The following is a 19,014-nucleotide window of genomic DNA, read 5'->3' as shown; positions in this document are numbered from 1 at the left end:
CGGATCAGCCTCTGGGGGAATTCTTCTCCTCTAAGCTTTGAAATATTTTCCCAGGCTCCCCTTGTTACTTAAAGCCTTTGACACTTTGATTAGCAGCACACCAGGAAAGTTTCGTTTTTTTTCCCCTTCCTTTTTTTTCCCTTTAAAAAACAAAACAAAACTGCAGTTGCTGAGAGCTTTAGGAAAGCAACGAGACGGGATTTAAATGGGATCAGCCGTGGCGGGATCTTCAGAAGGACGGGATCAGGGTGTACGAACGAACGTCTTGCGTTTCATGGCAAGATGTTTATAAATAAGTGTTGACATTTTGGATCGGCTGCAATACCAATGGCAAGGTTCCTGGGCTTGGGGGGGAGCTGTCCTAATTCCCCCCACCCCTTGCATTGTTGGAGGGGCCTGCCTTGCAAACAGCCCCCTCGCCTGCACCCAGGGGGAATTTCGCCAGAAAGACCAAGACGTGAATGTAAATAGATGGGAATCCGGGGTGGGGGGAGGGGATGGGATATCAGCCTGAACTTCTGCAAAATAAATTTATGACGGCATGAGCTTTCGAAATTTGCAGTATTAATATCCTGAGTCAGACCCTTGATTTATTATTATTACTGCATAGTTTATTCTGACCTGCGCTACCTTTTCAAGGAAGGTTTGTTTATTAATTGGGTTGTGCAATAGCCTGCATTCCAGTCTTGGCCACTCAAATGTCATTTTTCCTAGCCGGCCTGTAATTGAGGAGGTGATTCTCATCTTTCCATATACAATTTAGTGGTAGACTCCTCTTGAGAGTGGAGGTTTTCCTTCCTGTTGACATACGGAAGGTGTTTTAATGAGGTTTTTGTTTGTGTTTACTGAGAATTTTGCATAAAGCAAAAGGCAAATCTAAAGCAGGAAAAAAAAGAAAAAAGAAATAGGTTGCAAGGAAATTAAAATAGTCAAGAAAGAAACTTAACTATAATGACTTCCGAACTTCTCTTCAACAGATAATTACAATCCTATAATCCCAAAACTCCCTCTCAGATGTTACAGAAATCCCTTCAACGCCTGCCTTAGTTCACTTTTTTTTTTAAAAAAAAATCCTCAAACATCATCTCATTTTTTAGGAGCCAAGGTGGCTCAGTGGTTAAATGCAGCACTGCAAGCTACTGCTAGATCAGCAGGTCAGCGGTTCTAATCTCACCGGCTCAGGGTTGACTCAGCCTTCCATCCTTCCGAGGTGGGTAAAATGAGGACCCAGATTGTTGGGGGCAATATGCTGACTCTCTGTAAACCGCTTAGAGAGGCCTGAAAGGCCTATGAAGCGGTATATAAGTCTACTGCTATATTTTTTGGTCGTCTTTCATCAGAAAATCCATATACGGTTTCCGGATTTTGAAAAAAGAGTTGTTGATAACCATTCATATATCACAGCAAAGTCTCTGAGGAGGATTTAGTTTATTGATTGCTAACATTTCTCTGATCTCAATGCATCAGTTTAAAGTAATGATAGGAAGGAAGGAAGGAAGGAAGGAAGGAAGGAAGGAAGGAAGGAAGGAAGGAAGGCAGGCAGGCAGGCAGGCAGGCAGGAAGGAAGGAAGGCAGGCAGGCAGGAAGGAAGGAATGAAGGAAGGCAGGCAGGAAAGAAGGAAGGAAGGAAGGTAGGCAGGAAAGAAGGAAGGCAGGCAGGAAGGAAGGAATGAAGGAAGGAATGAAGGAAGGCAGGCAGGAAAGAAGGAAGGAAGGCAGGCAGGAAAGAAGGAAGGCAGGCAGGCAGGCAGGAAGGAAGGAATGAAGGAAGGCAGGCAGGAAAGAAGGAAGGAAGGAAGCAAGCAAGCAAGCAAGTTCCATGTAGGAAGAATGTAACTTTATCTCTGTTGATGGAGGGCACTATAAACATTAAAACCCGGTTTAATCCCCTTGTATAGAAGCACTACGGCTGACATGATAGGAGTCTTCCAGTATTTGAGGGGCTGCCCCAAAGAAGAGGGGCTCAAATTATTCTCCAAGGCACCTGAGTGTAGAACAAGAAGCAATGAATGGAAACTAATCAAGGAGAGAAGCAACTTAGAACTGAGGAGAAATTTCCTGACAGTGAGAACAATTAATCAGTGGAACAATTTCCCTCCAGAAGTTGTAAATGCTCCGTCCCTGGAGGCTTTTTAAGAAACGATTGGGACAGCCACCTGTCTGTAAAGGTATAAGGGTCTCCTGCTTGATCAGGGGGCTGGACTAGAAGACCTCCAAGGTCCCTTCCAACTCTGCTATCCCCTTTTTCTCAGCCGTGGGGGAGAGACCCACCTTCCTGCTGCTGCGTTCAGAAAGGGCGCGGCAGCCGTGAGCCACCGAGGGTGTGGGCCAGGTAGGACTACGCGCATAACTGTGGGTGGGGACCCAGGTGCCCTGACGGCAGGAAGGCGGCACCTCCTCCGAGCAGAAAGGAGAACGGGCACCGGGGAGTGGGGAGCAGACGACCATGAGCCGAGGGAAGTTCGGACGGATCAGGAACACCTGGAGGGTGCTGGAGGAAGCCGGCTTCGAGATCCAGGTTCGCTCAGATTCAGAAAGGGGTGTGTGTATGCGTGGTGTGTGTGGGGGACCGTACACCGGAGCGCCTGGTTGGAAGGGGGTGGGGGTCCTTGGGGATCCCAGCAGGCTTCCAGAGAGCCAGAAAAAGATCCTCAAATGTTGTTGATTGATTCCAGGAAGGCAATTCATTTTGGAGCAAAAGCACTTCCTGAAGAGCTTTGCGTGTTTCCTTGTATATAATAAGCTCATACTGTATGCTTTTTTTGAATGGCAAATTTTCCCCAGCTTGTCTGAATAGGCATTGCAGGTTTCTGAATGCTGTCATTAACGTCTTTATCCCAGAAGGATCAGGGTTTGCGGGCAGAAGCCAAAATCTGCAATGGCTGCTAAATGGGTTTGATCTCATTCCTCTGCCACCCTAATTTATTATTATTCTTATTAAATTTGGAATAATTCCTGCCTTCTCGGTGTCTTCTAGTAACACAGGACAACAGAAGGGTTGATGGGGCGTTGAATTTGGGGACATACTAGCAAATTTAAGCCAAAAAAAAAACCTTTTGCAGATTTTCAGACCTCTGTTTCCCTCCTGTGGGCTTCAGGGTGGGGCAGGGAATTATGAGGAGTGGCATTTTTCTGGGCCCCTTGAAAATCTTTGCATTCTTTTTCTGCCTGACAAGATTACCCACCTCTTAAAAAATTAAAAAAGAAATCCACAGTCACCACCTACTCAGCCGCATACTTTTCCAAATTTACTTTTATTATTCATGAGGTCTAGCATCGCGAAGTTAAATCTACCCACCCGGTTGTTAAGGCTCTGCTGTTTCATATAATTAAGCAGGACCAGCCTGCTGCACGGTTAAATAAATTTAAAGGGCATTCCGTGAAGAGGACTAGCAACTTTGGAAGTGAAGGGAACAGCAAAGCAAGCAGACTTTCCGGCGCTCGCTTAGAAATTCATGAGGTCTAGTTTGCTTTTCTGATAGGGCCAAAAAAAAAAGGCCGCTATTTCATCCAGTATCTAAAGGAAAGTCCGTGATCTTGCAGGAGGAAAATGGGACTAAAATACCCCCGGTCAAGTTTGAGTTTGTTCAACCATGTTGTGGGAATCCTTTCGACTCCACTCCCAGGAGTCTCGACTCTTATGAAGTTCATTTTCCCCACTTAACTTAAATGAAGCAAGCATAAATTTGCAGAGAATATTATTGGGGTGGGTGTGCCGCATCGGCTGGGCCCATGAAGAGCGAACAAACCAAGATAGACAGGTTATAAGGAGAAAGGAACGCAGGCAGGTCTGCGCAGATAAGCCAGAAATGCTCTTGTGAGTTCCGGATTGCGTGTTTTAAAACAACCTGCAAGCTTGTGATTTCCTCCTCTCAAGCAGGGTGGAGCGTTGACAGATCCCCCCGCTCCCCGCTTTATCTGGAAGGAGGGAGATAGTTGTAAGTCTGTGTGTAGCACCTTGCAACATCCCGGGACTTGTAGAACAGGCTTAAGGGGAGGATTCCTTGAATTGGCTCAGGATATTTTTGTTTTTAAATACAGGAACTGGTTTTTATTTGGCTGGCTCCTTCTTCAAATAAACAAGCCCTGTTTGGGCTTCAGGTTTTTAGAGTTTTGTTTTTTTTAAAACGACAACAACCCCACTAAACAGCCCACCTTGGTAATTTTTTTTTGTTTTGGTTTTGATTACTAATCCAGAGCTAGGAATAGACCAGCAAAAGGGCTATTTCTGCTGCAAGGTATTTGCAGGTTTATTTTAGACCTGTAAACCCAGCAGGCGCTTCAAAAACAAAATCTCCTTCGTGATGAGTTCCGGTTTCTTGGAAGAGGGGAAGAAAATTTAGACCCTGATAGCCTTTTGAGTTTAAGGAAAGGATTTGCCGATTTGTATTTATTTATTTGGGTTTTGTAGCTGCCCGGCTCAACAAGACTCTGATAAATGGCTCTGTTTGTTGTTGTTTTCTCTGTGGATGTATGAAATAAAATTAAAATGTATCTTTTAAAAAAAAGAAAAAAACCCTGGTGCTCTATAAGTTGCTTTTTAATGCAGGCACGCATCTCCAAAGGGGCGCGTTGCAAAGATGCACTCTTCACTTGTGTGTCTGTTGTGCATGTTAACTTGATTCAACTTCACTGTTTGCTGCTGTCATCTTCCAAAGCTCCTTTCATAAATCATTCTTGCTCAGGAGGACCACTTAACTGGAAGAGGCACAATCTCTCTCTCCCTCCCTCCCTCTCTCTCTCTCTCTCTCTCTCTCTCTCTCTCTCTCTCTCTCTCTCTCTCACACACACACACACACACACACACACACTGTGTGTGTGCAGAGTTTCTATTTATCAACCATTGACAGCTATGACAGCGATGAAAAAGTCACATCGTAGATTCATAACCCATCCTCACTTTCACGCCCTTCATAGGCCTTCGAAGCAACGAAAAGCTAAATTCAAGCACAGTTGTAATTTCACTTAGCGGCCGCTTCGTTTAACAACCATCTTGGCGTTCCCCAACTATGCACTCTAAATGAGAACGGCCTTGCGTGCGTTCGGCCAGATTTCTTAACTGGCCTTTCCGGTGCTATTAATGGTTGGAAATTGTGCCCTTTAAAACCAAATCAAAATTACCTTTTCCTGGTGACAAGACTGGAACAAACTGTATATATTGTGATTGGACAGAAGGGTAGAGTGATTGGACAGAAGGGTAAGAGCCAAGGTGGCGCAGTGGTTAAATGCAGCACTGCAGGCTACTGCTAGATCAGCAGGTCAGCGGTTCAAATCTCACCGGCTCAGGGTTGACTCAGCCTTCCATCCTTCCGAGGTGGGTAAAATGAGGACCCAGATTGTTGGGGGCAATATGCTGACTCTCTGTAAACCGCTTAGAGAGGGCTGAAAGCCCTATGAAGCGGTATATAAGTCTATTGCTATTGCTATTGCTATAGACAACGTATTAAGTAGGCTAATTTTTAATGGTTGAGACTAGCTGTATATAACGTGAATGTATGGTCACTTCGACTTCGCGATACTGCATTGTTTTAAATGTAAACATAATAAAAATATATATATTTTAAAAAAATTACCTTTTCCTCTTTCTCTTCTCAGGCTAAGCCTATTTATGGCGGATGGCTGTTACTAGCTCCAGAGGGCACGGATTTCGACAACCCTGTGCATCGCTCCCGGGTAAGGACTTCTCCTTCCTTCCTTGCAGATGGTTTTTAAATTTTATAAAATTTATTGTTAAATTTATATGCCACCCGTCTCGCTATCCAGATGGATCGGGGGAAGGGGGTTCTGGTTTTTGCAGGGCTCAGAAGATTGCGGGATTCGATCTTGGCACACGACCCTCCCTTTTCTTTCTGCTGGGGCCTCTTTCCAGAATCTGGGGTGTTTGTAAAGCGGGGTACGCAAACTCCTTGGACCCCTTGCATTGGGGGAGGGTCAGGACCTGTACCCTGAAATTGGTTGTAGCAAGGAAAAATATCCCCTTCTTTTAATCTCCCTCTCCCTTGACACTTAACAAGCCATCCGTTCGATACGCTTCACATGACGCTCTTCAACCTCCTTTTTCCCGTGGCATTAAAAATGGCAAGCAGCTTTTGAACGGCTGGGGTCTCCCAAGAAACATTGGCGGTGGGAGAGGGTCCCTTCGTGTCCTAAGGCCGGCGCTGTTATTCCTCCCTTGTGCAGAAACGGGAGGGATAAAAGTTAACTCGGAGGAAAACGGAGGTGCTTCTCCGCCCCAAATCTGGATGGACTCCGAATCCCACCAATTCTGGAAAAACAAACAAACCCAGTTTTGGGTAAACCCGGTTTGAAAACGGTCTTGTAGGAGCCTTCGGTTCTCCTGGGTTTTAACCACGTGGCCTCTTTTCCCCTCTCTTTTTAAAGAAATGGCAACGCCGCTTCTTCATCCTTTACGAACACGGCCTTCTCCGCTACGCCTTGGACGAGATGGTGAGTCTTTCGATTTTGGAATCGGGCGATTTCTTGTCATTTAATACTCGCAGCGGGCTTGTGTTGTGCTTTGAAGGTGCCAAGTGGTAATTGGTATAGATAGAGCCGAGGTGGCTCAGTGGTTACGGTGCAGTACTGCAGGCCACTTCAGCTGACTGCTATCTGCAGTTCAGCGGTTCTAATCTCACCGGCTCAAGGTTGACTCAGCCTTCCATCCTTCGGAGGTGGATAAAATGAGGACCAGGATTGTTGTTGGGGGCGATATGCTGATTCTGTAAACCGCTTAGAGAGGGCTGAAAGCCCTATGAAGCGGTATATAAGTCTAACTGCTATTGCTATTGCTATTGGTCAGAGTCTGAGCAGTGTTCTTTGAACTTGATGTATGGACTTTGACTCCCAGAACTTCCCAGCCAACAATACCCTCTTTGGGTCTTCTTCTGGGTTGTCCATTCTCACCCCTCCCGTCCTAAGGGGGTCCTTGGTGCTCTCTGAGCTTGGTTGATTTTTTGCAGACGTTTCATTACTCAGCTAGGTAACATCATCCGTGCTAGTCAGTGCTAGGATGTTGCCTAGTTTGGGTATCCGAGAGACCGTCTCCTGCTACACACCTCCCAACGTCCGATAAGAACGCACAGGCTAGGCCTCCTCCGGGTGCCGTCGACCGGACAATGCCGGCTGGCGACCACTCGGGGGAGAGCCTTTTCTGTAGCTGCTCCGGCCCTGTGGAACGAGCTACCAGCAGAGATCCGGACCCTTCCCACCCTCGTGGCCTTCCAAAAAGCCACCAAAACCTGGCTGTTCCGACAGGCCTGGGGTTGCTGATTTTTTAAATCAGGTCCAACCCCCAGTTAAGCTTAATGTATGTTGTGTTTTTTAAACTGTTTTTGTCTTTTCCCTATTTGTTATTTTATTTTATCTCGTATTTGTAAGCCGCCCGGAGTCCTTCGGGATTGGGCGGCATATAAACTCATTAAATTACGAATTATTAATGAAACATCTGCAAGAAAAGCACCAAGCTCAGAGAGCACCAAGGACCTCTCATTTCAACCCTGAGCTACAAATATTCCCCTTTGTTGGTATCTTCCTGATCTCATAGACCATATTTTGCTTTGGTGTGTTAATAATGATAATAATGATATTATCCTCGGTCGTTTGAGCTCAGAACTTTCCTTTGCTTGCTTGCTTCCATCCTTGGTCTGGGGGTATGTAGAAGTTTCCTTCAGGTGAGGAACGAAACATCTGCAGATGATGTTCTTAAAAATAAACCAAGAGATGCCAAACGGAGCGGATGACTCATTTATTCATATCCAAGTCTGTTGAAGCAAGGTGTGTCGGCGTGGTTTCCACAAGGAGAAGGAAGAAAAATGCCATTGGGTTCCTGGTGAAGGGCACCCTTGGATTGTCTTTGATGGATTGTGTAGTACAGTGGTCCCCAACCTTTTTATCGCCGCGGACCAGTCAGCCTTTGATAATTTTACCGTGGCCCGCTGAGCGCGCGCAGGGGTGGCAGGGCGTTGTTCGCGCCGACACATTGATTGTTTATATATCAGATTGTTTTGATTAAACAACTTTTATTTTATTGTATTTAAACATGCCTTACAAAATAAAATACAATTACATAAATATAAAGTGCAAGGCTACGCTACTAGCGCTGTCTACGCTAGCCCTACGTAGCTGCGCAGGCACTCTTAGGTTTTTTTTCAGGAATCGGCCAGCGCTGAAGCGCTGAAAAGGAATGAGAAGGGCGGCGCTGGACACAGGGGGGCGGTGGGCCGCTGGTGACGTCAGAGTGCCACCAGCGGTCCAGTAACACCCCTTGTGCCAGTTAGCCCTAATTTGCATACAGAAAGAAACTATGGCCCCCGGCCGCTGCAGCGATCATGGCCCCCGGCCGCTGCGCAGCCCGGTGCCAGGTACTCCACGGCCCGGCACCGGTCCATGGACCGGGGGTTGGGGATCACTGGTGTAGTACACTCCCCATCTGTCCTTGCTCTTCTGAATCGAGCATTCCCAGGAGAGGCTACTTCGACAACGGAGTTGCCTGTTGAGTAAAACTATCTGGAATGGAGTTCCCATGGTCAAGGGACCAGGTGGTCCCTTCAGAAGGGGGTTTATGTTTTGGTACAGTCCCCAGTGATGTTGGGTGTAGGGGTGAAGTTATATTTTTTATGTAAGGAGGAAAGAACAGGTGGTAAGAACCTGCTCTGGAATAAGAGCTGGAGAAGAAGGAGAAAACAGCATGCAATCTGTCATGGTTGTCCTTTCCCAAAGCCAGAGAGATACTTCCTGGGGAAGATGTGGGAATCTGGAGTTTCTGGCTTTCACACCCATCCACCCTCCTTGTGATGGCCTCCTCTCCTACTCAGGCCAACTATTCGAAGCTCAAGTTGCCATCTAAGCTTTCTCCATCAGTGAGGAGAAAGTAGTCCATCATAAGAGGCTGGAATTCCCTCCCGTGATTTTTGCAGAAGGGGTAGGAGTTCCATGGCCTTCATCTTGATTTTTTTTTTTGACCTCTGAGTAACGTCAGGCTGTGGGCTCCTTGTTCTCCTCGGCCTTCACAACTTGGTTTGCTTTATGGTGGATGTATATGTTGTACAAATCTCAGTGTCGAATTGGTTAAAGATCGTAGTCTTCCAAATAAGAGGAACAGGTAGGAGTCAGGTGCCTGCCTATTAAGGTTTATTTATTTATATGCCGCCCTTTTCCCTGGGGGGACTCAGGGCGGCTCACAATCCAAGGAAGGGGGGAAAAAACAGACTTTTACATATAAGACAATACATGATTAAAACACAACATTCATACCATTCGGGCGGGTTACAGTCTTAGCCCCAGGCCTGACGGGATAGCCAGATTCTAAGGGATGTGCGGAAGGTCTGGAGGGTGGTGAGGGTACGAAGCTCCACGGGGAGATCGTTCCATTGGGTCGGGGCTACCACCGAGAAGGCTCTCCTCCGCGTGGTGGCCAGTCAGCATTGGCCAGCGGATGGAACTCGGAGGAGGCCTAATCGATGAGATCTAATATTAAATAAGCAATTCCTGCCAGGTATCCTTGTAATTTCTCATTCCATCTTTGATTTATTTAAAAATCAAGACTTTCTGTTCCTCTTTAAGTTGCGTAATGCCCTCCTTCCTAGCCTTTCAAACTCAGCTGATACAACAGATAAATGAGAAATCTTAACTTTTTCAATCAGGCTATTGCCCATTATGTTTAAAATATATATTTATCTTACTCCTTTTGACGTGTCTGCCAACATTTTACTAGTGAGTTGGCACTAGGCGAAAAAAAGGAGGAGTGTCTGGTTTGCAAAACACAAGGAAGCGGATGTGATATGATCTTTTTTATCTACCTATACCTATAAAACTGGGTGAGTTAGTTTAGTGTAAGTATTGAGGACAGAGGTCACCTTGGTGGTAGGAAACTGGCAAAGCACCAGAGCTGATTGGGAGCTCCGCCTAGGCTGGTTTGGGAAGGCCTGTTGGGAAAGACCTTCAAGAATGTGGAGATGGTTCCTCAAGAAACTCATGACTGAAAAATTAATAAAAATTACCATCAAAGCTCTAGAGCATTCTCCACTGAGGAATATTATGGGCTTCTGTAATCTTAATTCCGCAGCCGTAGAATTATTCTCATTTAATTAGTGGGAGCTACTTGGTTTAAATTGTTCGGTAGCTTTCATTGGTAGAGAAGGTAGATCAAAAATTGCTCAACAGAAGGGAAGAAGGTAGGGAAGCAAGGAGGGAAAGAGGGAGGGAAGGAAGGAGAGAAGGAGAGTAGATAGGAAGGAGGGAAGGAGGGAAGAAAGGAGGGAACTTAAGAGAAGAGAAAGGAAGGAGGGCAGGAGGAAAGGAGGGAGGGAAGATATGAGAGAAGGAGGGGGGAAGAAGAGAGGAAAGGGAAGGGGAAGGAAAGGAGGAAAGGAAAAGAAAGGAGGGAAGGAAGGAGGGAAGGAGAGAAGGAGGGAGGGAAGGAAGGGGAGTGGGAAAGAAGAAACAAGGGAAGGAAAGAGGGAGGGAGGGAAGAAGATACCTAACCTTTGATGTCTATAATGATTTTGATATTATGGGAATGTCTTGAAACACAGTCAATTGTAAAGCGAAACAGTGGATGTTGTATTGTCTTTTACCAGTTATTGGTTGTTGTATTTTTCTTTTACTAATAAAAATACAAAAATAAAAATAAAAATTGCTCAACAGGCCTGGGCTGGGAACCATTTCACTGAAGGAATTCAGTTTTAGGAAACATTTCCTTCAAAAAAAAAAAGTTAAGGAAAATCATTATGTCTGGATATTGGGTCTGCAGGAGATCGCTCTTCAAACTATAACGTAGAGTACCTTAAAAATGAATACGATTTGGAAAGCTTATACACCCACAGAAGAGAGGCCGGTTCAGGATTTGCAACTCTTTCAATTTCATCCTGTAGTTGATCATTTTAAGCGATGATGCCCAAGTTTTGTCTCCTTTTAAATGTGAAGGTCTGGATGGATAGATTCAGTTTCTGATGGCAGACTCAGACATTAAAATATGTTCACACCCATCCATTGTCTGTTCCTCCCTTTGCTCCCAACTTTACAAGAAGTATTTACAAAAATAATAATAATTGCCGTTTTCTTTTTACGCTATCTTGTCCAGCTTAGTATGATATGCTAAGTATCTATTTTTTAAAACAACAACTATTTATTTAATCTGCTTGTGCTGCGTTTTATATCTAAGCTGTTTACTTAAGCCTGGCGCCAAAAATGAGTGATTTGGCAGCAATTATATCAGTGGCGTTTAACCCTTTTGGTCCATCCCTTCCCTTTCCTTCCCCTTCAGGCTATCTTCTTCCTTTGTCATTGGAGAATTCCGAAGCCTATGAGGTTTTTTTTTCCCCCGCCTTTATTTTTATTGAAAGTCTTCTCTTTGAACATTGAAGTAGTGACTTAGCAAGAGTCATAACCAGCCAATGAACTTGGGAGAAAGTTAAACTCTCTTTGTAGCTTCCCTCTTTTCTCATACTTTCAGCCAAGCCTCGTCTCCCAGATTCTTTCTCCAGATCTCTTAAGACCACGGGTAGGTGGGAAAAAAGGGATGAAATTAAAAAAAAAACTTGAAAGGATCGTGGTTGTGAGAAGGGTGAGCAGAATTTGGATAGCGAATTCATTCTAGATCCTTAAAGTTTATCACACATCTTCGGGGTTTCTTTTCTGAAAGATATTTCCTTTTTCTCCTGCTTATCTCCACCTGGTTCTGAGAACAGAGAAGATAGATTTTGGGCTTGCTTGGTGAAGTAGAATGGAATAGAGTAGAGTAGAGTAGAGTAGAGTAGATTTTGGGCTTTCTTAGTGAAGTAGAATGGAATAGAGTAGAGTAGAGTAGAGTAGAGTAGAGTAGAGTAGATTTTGGGCTTGCTTGGTGAAGTAGAATGGAATAGAGTAGAGTAGAGTAAATTTTGGGCTTCCTTGGTGAAGTAGAATGGAATAGAGTAGAGTAGAGTAGATTTTGGGCTCGCTTGGTGAAGTAGAATGGAATAGAGTAGAGTAGAGTTAGAGTTAGAGTTAGAACAGAGCAGAATAGAATAACAGAGTTGGAAGGGACCTTGGAGGTCTTCTAGTCCAACCCCCTGCCTAGGCAGGAAACCCTACACCACTTCAGACAAATGGCTATCCAACATCTTCTTAAAGACTTCCAGTGTTGGAGCATTCACAACTTCTGGAGGCAACTTCTGTTCCACTGATGAATTGTTCTAACTCTCAGGAAATTTCTTCTCAGTTCTAAGTTGCTTCTCTCCTTGAACTAAGGAGTCTTCATGTGGCATGGAGGCAAAAACCCATCTGGAACTGGAGACTCATTCTGGCCTCCACTCTTGTCCATCCTTCTAGAGACTTGAACATTTTTTATCTCTACATTCTGCTCCATGAGACCTTTCTCGGATATCTTAGTCATACCTGGACCTCCGTTTTGGAGACACTGGTGTCTTGGGGATTGCAGGTGATGCTTAAAATACCAGGATCCCAAATCCCAACTTTTGGCTGAGATGATAGGTGGGGTACCCCAAGGCTCCAACTCAGGTTATTCTGATTGCTAGCCAAGGGCAATTCTCGTGTCTGCAACCCAGAATATCTTGGGAAGGGCGAAGACCCATCAAACGTACTCATCTAATTAAATTTTCCTTTTTTTCCCCGTGGCAAAGCAAGGTGTGAGGTTCCTAGGCTAGAACGAGAGCAGACCACCTGCCAGGTCTCCCCCATCAAGGCCTGCTTTGAGCTTTTTCTTAGCCTTGCCACTCACGAAAGTTCTCCCAAGACTCTCTGATCTCTGCCTGCAGTCTTAAGGGCTAGAAACCTGTTTTTAAAACCAGCTCGGATGACGTATCGTATCCCAGGACCCACATCTTCCATTGAGTAGGCAAGCCTGCAGCCTTGGACACCAGACAAAGGAAGCCTGTGAGCAGCATTTGCCAACCTCAGCAAATTTAAGAAGGGTGGACTTCCAACTCCCAGAGAGACTCCCAGTAGAGCAAGACTTCCGGGGATTCCCTCAGGACCTGCCACTCGGGTCTCATTTTGCAAGCCCCTTGCATGAGATCAGCTGGAGGCTTCAGAAGTCCCCGCTGCTTCTTCTAGGTAGGCTGTTGCGTAGAAGGTGGAGGAGAAGAAGGAGGACTTCAGGGAATGGCTGTTTATGCCCACTTCTCCTCTAGCCTGTGCCACAATGCTGGGTGTGCACTCACTAAGGTGTTTGTGGTTTTCTGCTGTTGTGTGTGTGGGTGTGCGCATGGCTGCATCCGTTGGGCTGTGATTAAGGAAGCTCTAATGGTCCCGGGTCCTTCATTTGGTTCCTCTTGCTGGTGCTAAGTTGGTCTTCCGCTGGTTCAACTCTTGTCTCTCTCCTTCTCGCTCAATCCCCTGGAGCAGTGGTTCCCAAACTTGGCAACTTTAAGACTTGTGGACTTCAACTCCCAGAATTCTCCAGCCAGCTCTGCTCTTGAAGTCCACAAGTCTTAAAGTTGCCAAGTTTGGGAATCACTGCCCTGGAGCATTGCTCCAGTTCTTTAGAAGCTTGGCAGTGGCATAATAAAACTCGATGTTACGTAGACAAATCTGTTTATGGTGGTTGGGTTGATGCGTTGGGATGGGATGTTTGGGAAGAGAGGCGTCTCGTACCTAGAAAACCCTTTGCTCTTACGGTGCTTCAAATGATCTCGGAAGCAGACACAGTGCTAGGCCTGTTCTTCATCCATCAAGTCTATTAGCGTCTCTTCCGATTAGTAACACTTCCCTTGGCTCTGGAGCCTCATGAAAATTGCATCGTTTTGGGCTGGCCGTCTTCTTTGAAGCAAAGTCAGGGAGCAGTGAACAGAACTCAGGTCAACGGTAGGTCAACAAAGAAAGGGGATCTTCCTTCCCTTCCACTGTAGAATAAGAATATAATGGAATAATAGAGTTGGAAGGGACCTTGGAGGTCTTCTAATCCAACCCCCTGCCTATACAGGAAACCCTACACCACTTCAGGCAAATGGTTCTCCAACATCTTCTTAAAAACTTCCAGTGTTGGAGCATTCACAACTTCTGGAGGCAACTTCTATTCCACTGATTAATTGTTCTCACTGTCAGGAAATTTCTCCTTATTTCTAAGTTGCTTCTCTCCTTGATTTGTTTTCATCTGTTGCTTGTCCTGCCCTCAGTGGCTTTGGAGAATAGTTTGACTCCCTCTTCTTTGTGGCAACCCCTGAGATATTGGAAGACTGCTATCATGTCTCCCCTAGTCCTTCTTTTCATCAAACTAAACATACCCAGTTCCTGCAACCGTTCTTCCTCTGTTTTAGCCTCCAGTCCCCTAATCCTCTTTGTTGCTCTTCTCTGCACTCTTTCCAGAGTCTCCACATCTTTTCTACATCGTGGCGACCAAAACTGGATGCAATATTCCAAGTGTGGCCTTATTACCAAGGCCTTATAAAGTGGTATCAACACTTCACTTGATTCTCTCCCTCTGTTGATGTAGCCTAGAACTGTGTTGGCTTTTTTGGCAGCTGCTGCACACGGCTGGCTCCAATTTAAATGGTTGTCCACTAGGATTCCAAGATCCTACAAAGAGCACACAGAGAAGGGTCTTGAGGGATTGGCAAACCCACGGAAGACCCTCCAGGAAGTCCCTTAAGGGTGGAGCCACAGATGAGGAGGCCCTCTGTGGGGTGGATCTAGATAGATCTATCAACAGTAGTATAAGCCAAAACTGCACCGACTGATCTCAAACTCATGCCTGATGAACAACTGGCGAGCTATTCTGACTGAACACTTGTGTGTGTTGTTGTTGTTGTTGTTTTGTAAAACAAAATCAACACCTGGAAAGAGGCTCAGAGGCCGAAAGACCAGTGGTGGAGATCCGAGGCAACGGAGCCATATTTTTTTTTTAATTTGTTTGTTTACGCATTAGAGTTGCAATCAAGCAATTAGTTACCTAGCAGGAGAGAAATCGCGATCCTCATCAAGCAATTCCCAGGGGTGCCAAGGGAGATGATTGCAAAACAGATAAGCGCGTCTACAGGAGGAGAACACGGCAATTGCGAAATGAAATGAAAATAAATGAAAACTCGTAACTTAAAATCACGTAGATAAATCTGTGGCGTTCCCCCCTCAATAAATTAAGTTTAGAAAGGCCTCCAGTAGAGGAGTATTTTGACTTGTTTCGGGAAGAACAGGGGTTTGGGGTCTAACCGAGCTTCTTCAGTATATAGGGTATAGTATATAGGGAAAGCTAAAGGTTCTCCTCGCACATATGTGCTAGTCGTTCCTGACTCTAGGGGGCAGTGCTCATCTCCGTTTCAAAGCCGAAGAGCCAGCGCTGTCCGAAGACGTCTCCGGGGTCATGTGGCCGGCATGACTAAACGCCGAAACAGCACGGGATGCTGTTCCCTTCCCACCAAAGGTGGTTCCTATTTTTCTACTTGCATTTTTATATGTTTTCCAACTGCTAGGTTGGCAGACAGCTGGGACAAGTAACAGGAGCTCACTCCGTTACGCAGCGCTAGGGATTCGAACTGCCGACCTTTCCGATCGACAAGCTCAGTGTCTTGAGCCACTGAGCCACCCTCCTAGAAAACGTACGCCTGAGCATCAGAGAACAAGAATGAACTGGTATCTACAGTCATTTTGTAACTCTCAAGAGATGAAGAGATGGTAGAACTTCAGAGCAATTAAGGGAAAGGTCACCTTTTACCCATCATGGTCTTATTTAGACGTCCGAAAACTTGTTGAATCCTTTGTTTTGAGTCCTGGCATCTCTTTTGCTGAAGCAGTTCAATTAAAAGGAAATCATTTCCACCCCTCATGTCTGGTTGGCTTCATTGGCTTTTAGAGCCGAGCTAAACCCAGATTTGGGGACAATGGAAAGGAGGCCACCAGGTGATCCCAAGGTGCAAGCTAGACCGGAATGTTCAAGAAACATTGGGCAGTCTTTCCAGTCATGAGACAACCACAAAATCACCAGCTCTTGGGAGTCTGTACTCGACCAAGAAAGGGAACATCTTGCATATAGAAAAATTAGCATTTGGGGGAAGGGTGGAGCTGAACCATTTGCTTTCTTTGATTTTTTCTGATTTGAGGCAGGTTTTGTTCAGCCCTGTTGAATGATGTGAATATACTGTCAAGTAATAACAGAGCTGGAAGGGACCTTGGAGGTCTTCTAGTCCAACCCCCTGTTATACCGGCAAGTGGTGTTCCAGAGAAGTCCACAGTGTTCCTAGCTAGTAGATTTTGGGGCTCTGGGTGTCCCTGAAGGCAAAGCTTCAGATTTCTCTCCTGGTGCCCCCGAGGAGGGTCTCTTTGCCCGTCACCAGAGATGAACGGCTATTTTTAAGCCGTCTCCAAATTGTCCCGCTGCCAGCCGCTCTTTCAGGCCCACCGTTGTCTCCTCCATTTTCTATTTTTACTTTCGGCACACAGCAGAAATAAAACGGTCGCGTAGCAACCCCTCTTCCGGCCTCTCCAGGATTGTTCCTTGCACGGAGCTCAGCTTTCCAGCATCCTGTCGGCCAGGCATTTTGGGCCGGAGCCCCAGATATGCTGGGCTGTGTGTCTGTTGCGTGTGCGAGAGAGAGGAAGCTTTGTGCAAGGAGTTTGAAGGAGAAAGAAAGAAATTCAGCGCCAGGCAGGCCTCCAGCACTGCTGAAGTGCGAAGGGAAAAGGGGTGGCTTGAACATCGGAACATGGCAGAGCAAAACGGCCCTGCAGGAAATCTGGAGGGGAGGTGGTGGTCTTCCCACGCGAGACCCTCTTGGCCAGGAAGGAGCAGAGGCCTTTCCCCACATCCGATGCCCCTAACAGGAAGCCAAAATGTGTGAGCCAGGGACTAAAGATAGGAACGGTCTTACTTTCACTGCTCCTTCATCCAGTGTCCATCCCTTCCCAAAAGGAAACTTTGTCACTGGTCATCCACAAAAGATCAGCTGTGACTCAAGGGTTTGGCATTAATTCCTCCCCCCCCCCCCCCCGCTGGCTGGAGAAGACCTGACCCCTGCTTGCTATTGTTTTCCCATGTCTTCGAGCATTGGGGACCACAGAGGAGGTGATTGTGGTCTCCAATGTTGACAAAAATGTCAACTTTCAGTAGAGAGTGAAGCTGGCGCAGAGGTCCAACATGTTCCGTGTCTGGTTGAACGTCGGCCAGGTTGGTTCCTAAGAGGAGCAACCTCTGGACATGGCGATACAGATCACTTGATTTGATTGCCCCAATCAATTTGTTGATCTATCAGGAGGCGGTTGCTACTGTCTGGGTTTGGCAATCCCGAACGGTGCTAATTGCGCTAATTACGGAGATGTTTCCTCCCGCCTTCTCAGACAATGGGCCTATTTGTAGAACAATTAAGAAGGCACAGGGCCCTTCCTTTCTGAATCCTAGCTGGCAGTAGATCCCTACAGATGCTTTAGCTGTTCCTAAAAGGGAGCCTCTGGTTTGAATCACGTCTGTGTGTGTGTGTCTGTGTGTGTGTATGTGTATGTGTGCAGGAGACCTCTGAGTATCTTCTGTCTCCAGAGGAAATGGTTCTCAGATGCCGAATGGGAAGGAAATGGTTGGACATCCTCTCTCTCTCTCTCTCTTCGCGAGTCGAAAGATATCCAGAAATGCTGTTTCGGATTTGACTGTTCTTGTGAGAAACACAGGAAACAGTTTTCCATGGAGATAAATTAATTGCAGCCATCTGGTATTTATACCCATCAGGCTTTCGACTTTCCCAGACCATACCTGGAGGTGTGGAGGGTCCATCTGTTAGCAAGTGGGTGCTAATGCTCAGGGCTAGCGTATTCCTCTGTCTTCTTCCCCCCCCCCTTTTGAAAACACACACACACACACACACACACACACAACCAGTGGTGAAATTCATTTTTTTTACTACTGGTTCTGTGGGCGTGGCTTGGTGTGCGTGGCAGGGGAAGGATACTGCAAAATCCCCATTCCCTCCCCACTCTGGGGCCAGCCAGAGGTGGCATTTGCCGGTTCTCTGAAGTACTCAAATTTTCTGCCACTGGTTCCCCAGAACCTGCTGAATTTCACACACAAACACACACACACACACACACACACACACACACACACACACACACAGCATATTTACAGTGCTTTGCCTTCTCCTCTACACAATTCTGGTGTCAGCTGTTCCTTTAGAGAGCCCCATGGAGAAACCACTACTGTTTGACGTCTCCAGGGGTATCTGTAGTGGGGGTCTGTTTGGAAGGTCCAGAAGTCACGATGAGGGCTGCCACCATGAGGTTTTGGGGCTCTGGGTGCAAGAAGTAAGAAAAAGAGAAGAGGCCTCATCTCTTTTTTTCACATGTAAAAGAGAGGCGGGGCTTTGATTAATATGTAATCATGGCTTCCATCAAGCCACGTTGAGTTGGTTGACCTTGCTAGCAGACCTTTTCAGTTGGTGACTCTGCTCTTGGACTTTCCAAAGTTTTGGAGAAAATGGTTCTAAAAGTAGTTGGACGTCAATGTTTCCTGAAGGAGCGGGCATCCTTAAGCCAACATGGATTTCACCCACCTGAGTAACTTCTGTTTTGTGGGGACCAGATGGGCCTGAAAACAGGAAACTGACATGGATGTTCCTCATTTGGAGTGGGGTCAGGACTCCCCTTTAATAAGGGAAGACTTCAGAAGAATTTTCTGCGCCCTTGGGAGGTGACCCAGCTCTCTGATCCCGCAGCCGTAGGAGATTATGAACCGTGTTCAGCCTGGAGGAGAGAAGACTTCAAGAAGACATCATTGTTGTCTTCGGTTATCTGTCACCAAGAAGATGAGACCGTGTTTGGAGTTTCTCCAGAAGACGAGCCAATAAGAGGAAGGCTTCGGTGGTCAAATCCTTGAAATTATGGGCCACCCATTGAACCTTGAGTGATGCCTCTAGAGTTGATCTGGGCAGCTGTGGTCGCACTAGAGTTAATCTCTAGAGGTTGTGGGTTGTTTTGATGCCTTACAGAATCCAGAAGGAAGCGGCAGGAGAAGAGGAGGATTCGTAAGAGTGGCAAACCCAATATATTTCTCGAAGGCGGCCTGGTGTGGGGGAAGAGGATTTGAGTTGGGAAGTTGGG

General features: G+C 46.2%; 1 protein-coding gene across 1 annotated transcript in view; it reads left to right on the top strand.

Moving 5' to 3' along the window:
- LOC116517608 (myosin phosphatase Rho-interacting protein-like) overlaps positions 1-19,014 on the top strand; it is a 91,714-nt gene that overhangs the window by 11,958 nt on the left and 60,742 nt on the right. The window contains 2 exon segments of the mRNA XM_032230660.1: positions 5,596-5,673; positions 6,382-6,447. Of these exon segments, the coding sequence (XP_032086551.1) occupies positions 5,596-5,673; positions 6,382-6,447 (144 nt within the window).

The sequence above is a fragment of the Thamnophis elegans genome, chromosome 14 (genome assembly GCF_009769535.1).
Source record: "Thamnophis elegans isolate rThaEle1 chromosome 14, rThaEle1.pri, whole genome shotgun sequence".
In the NCBI taxonomy this organism is placed as follows: domain Eukaryota; kingdom Metazoa; phylum Chordata; class Lepidosauria; order Squamata; family Colubridae; genus Thamnophis; species Thamnophis elegans.
This window is presented reverse-complemented; position numbering and strand designations above follow the sequence as displayed.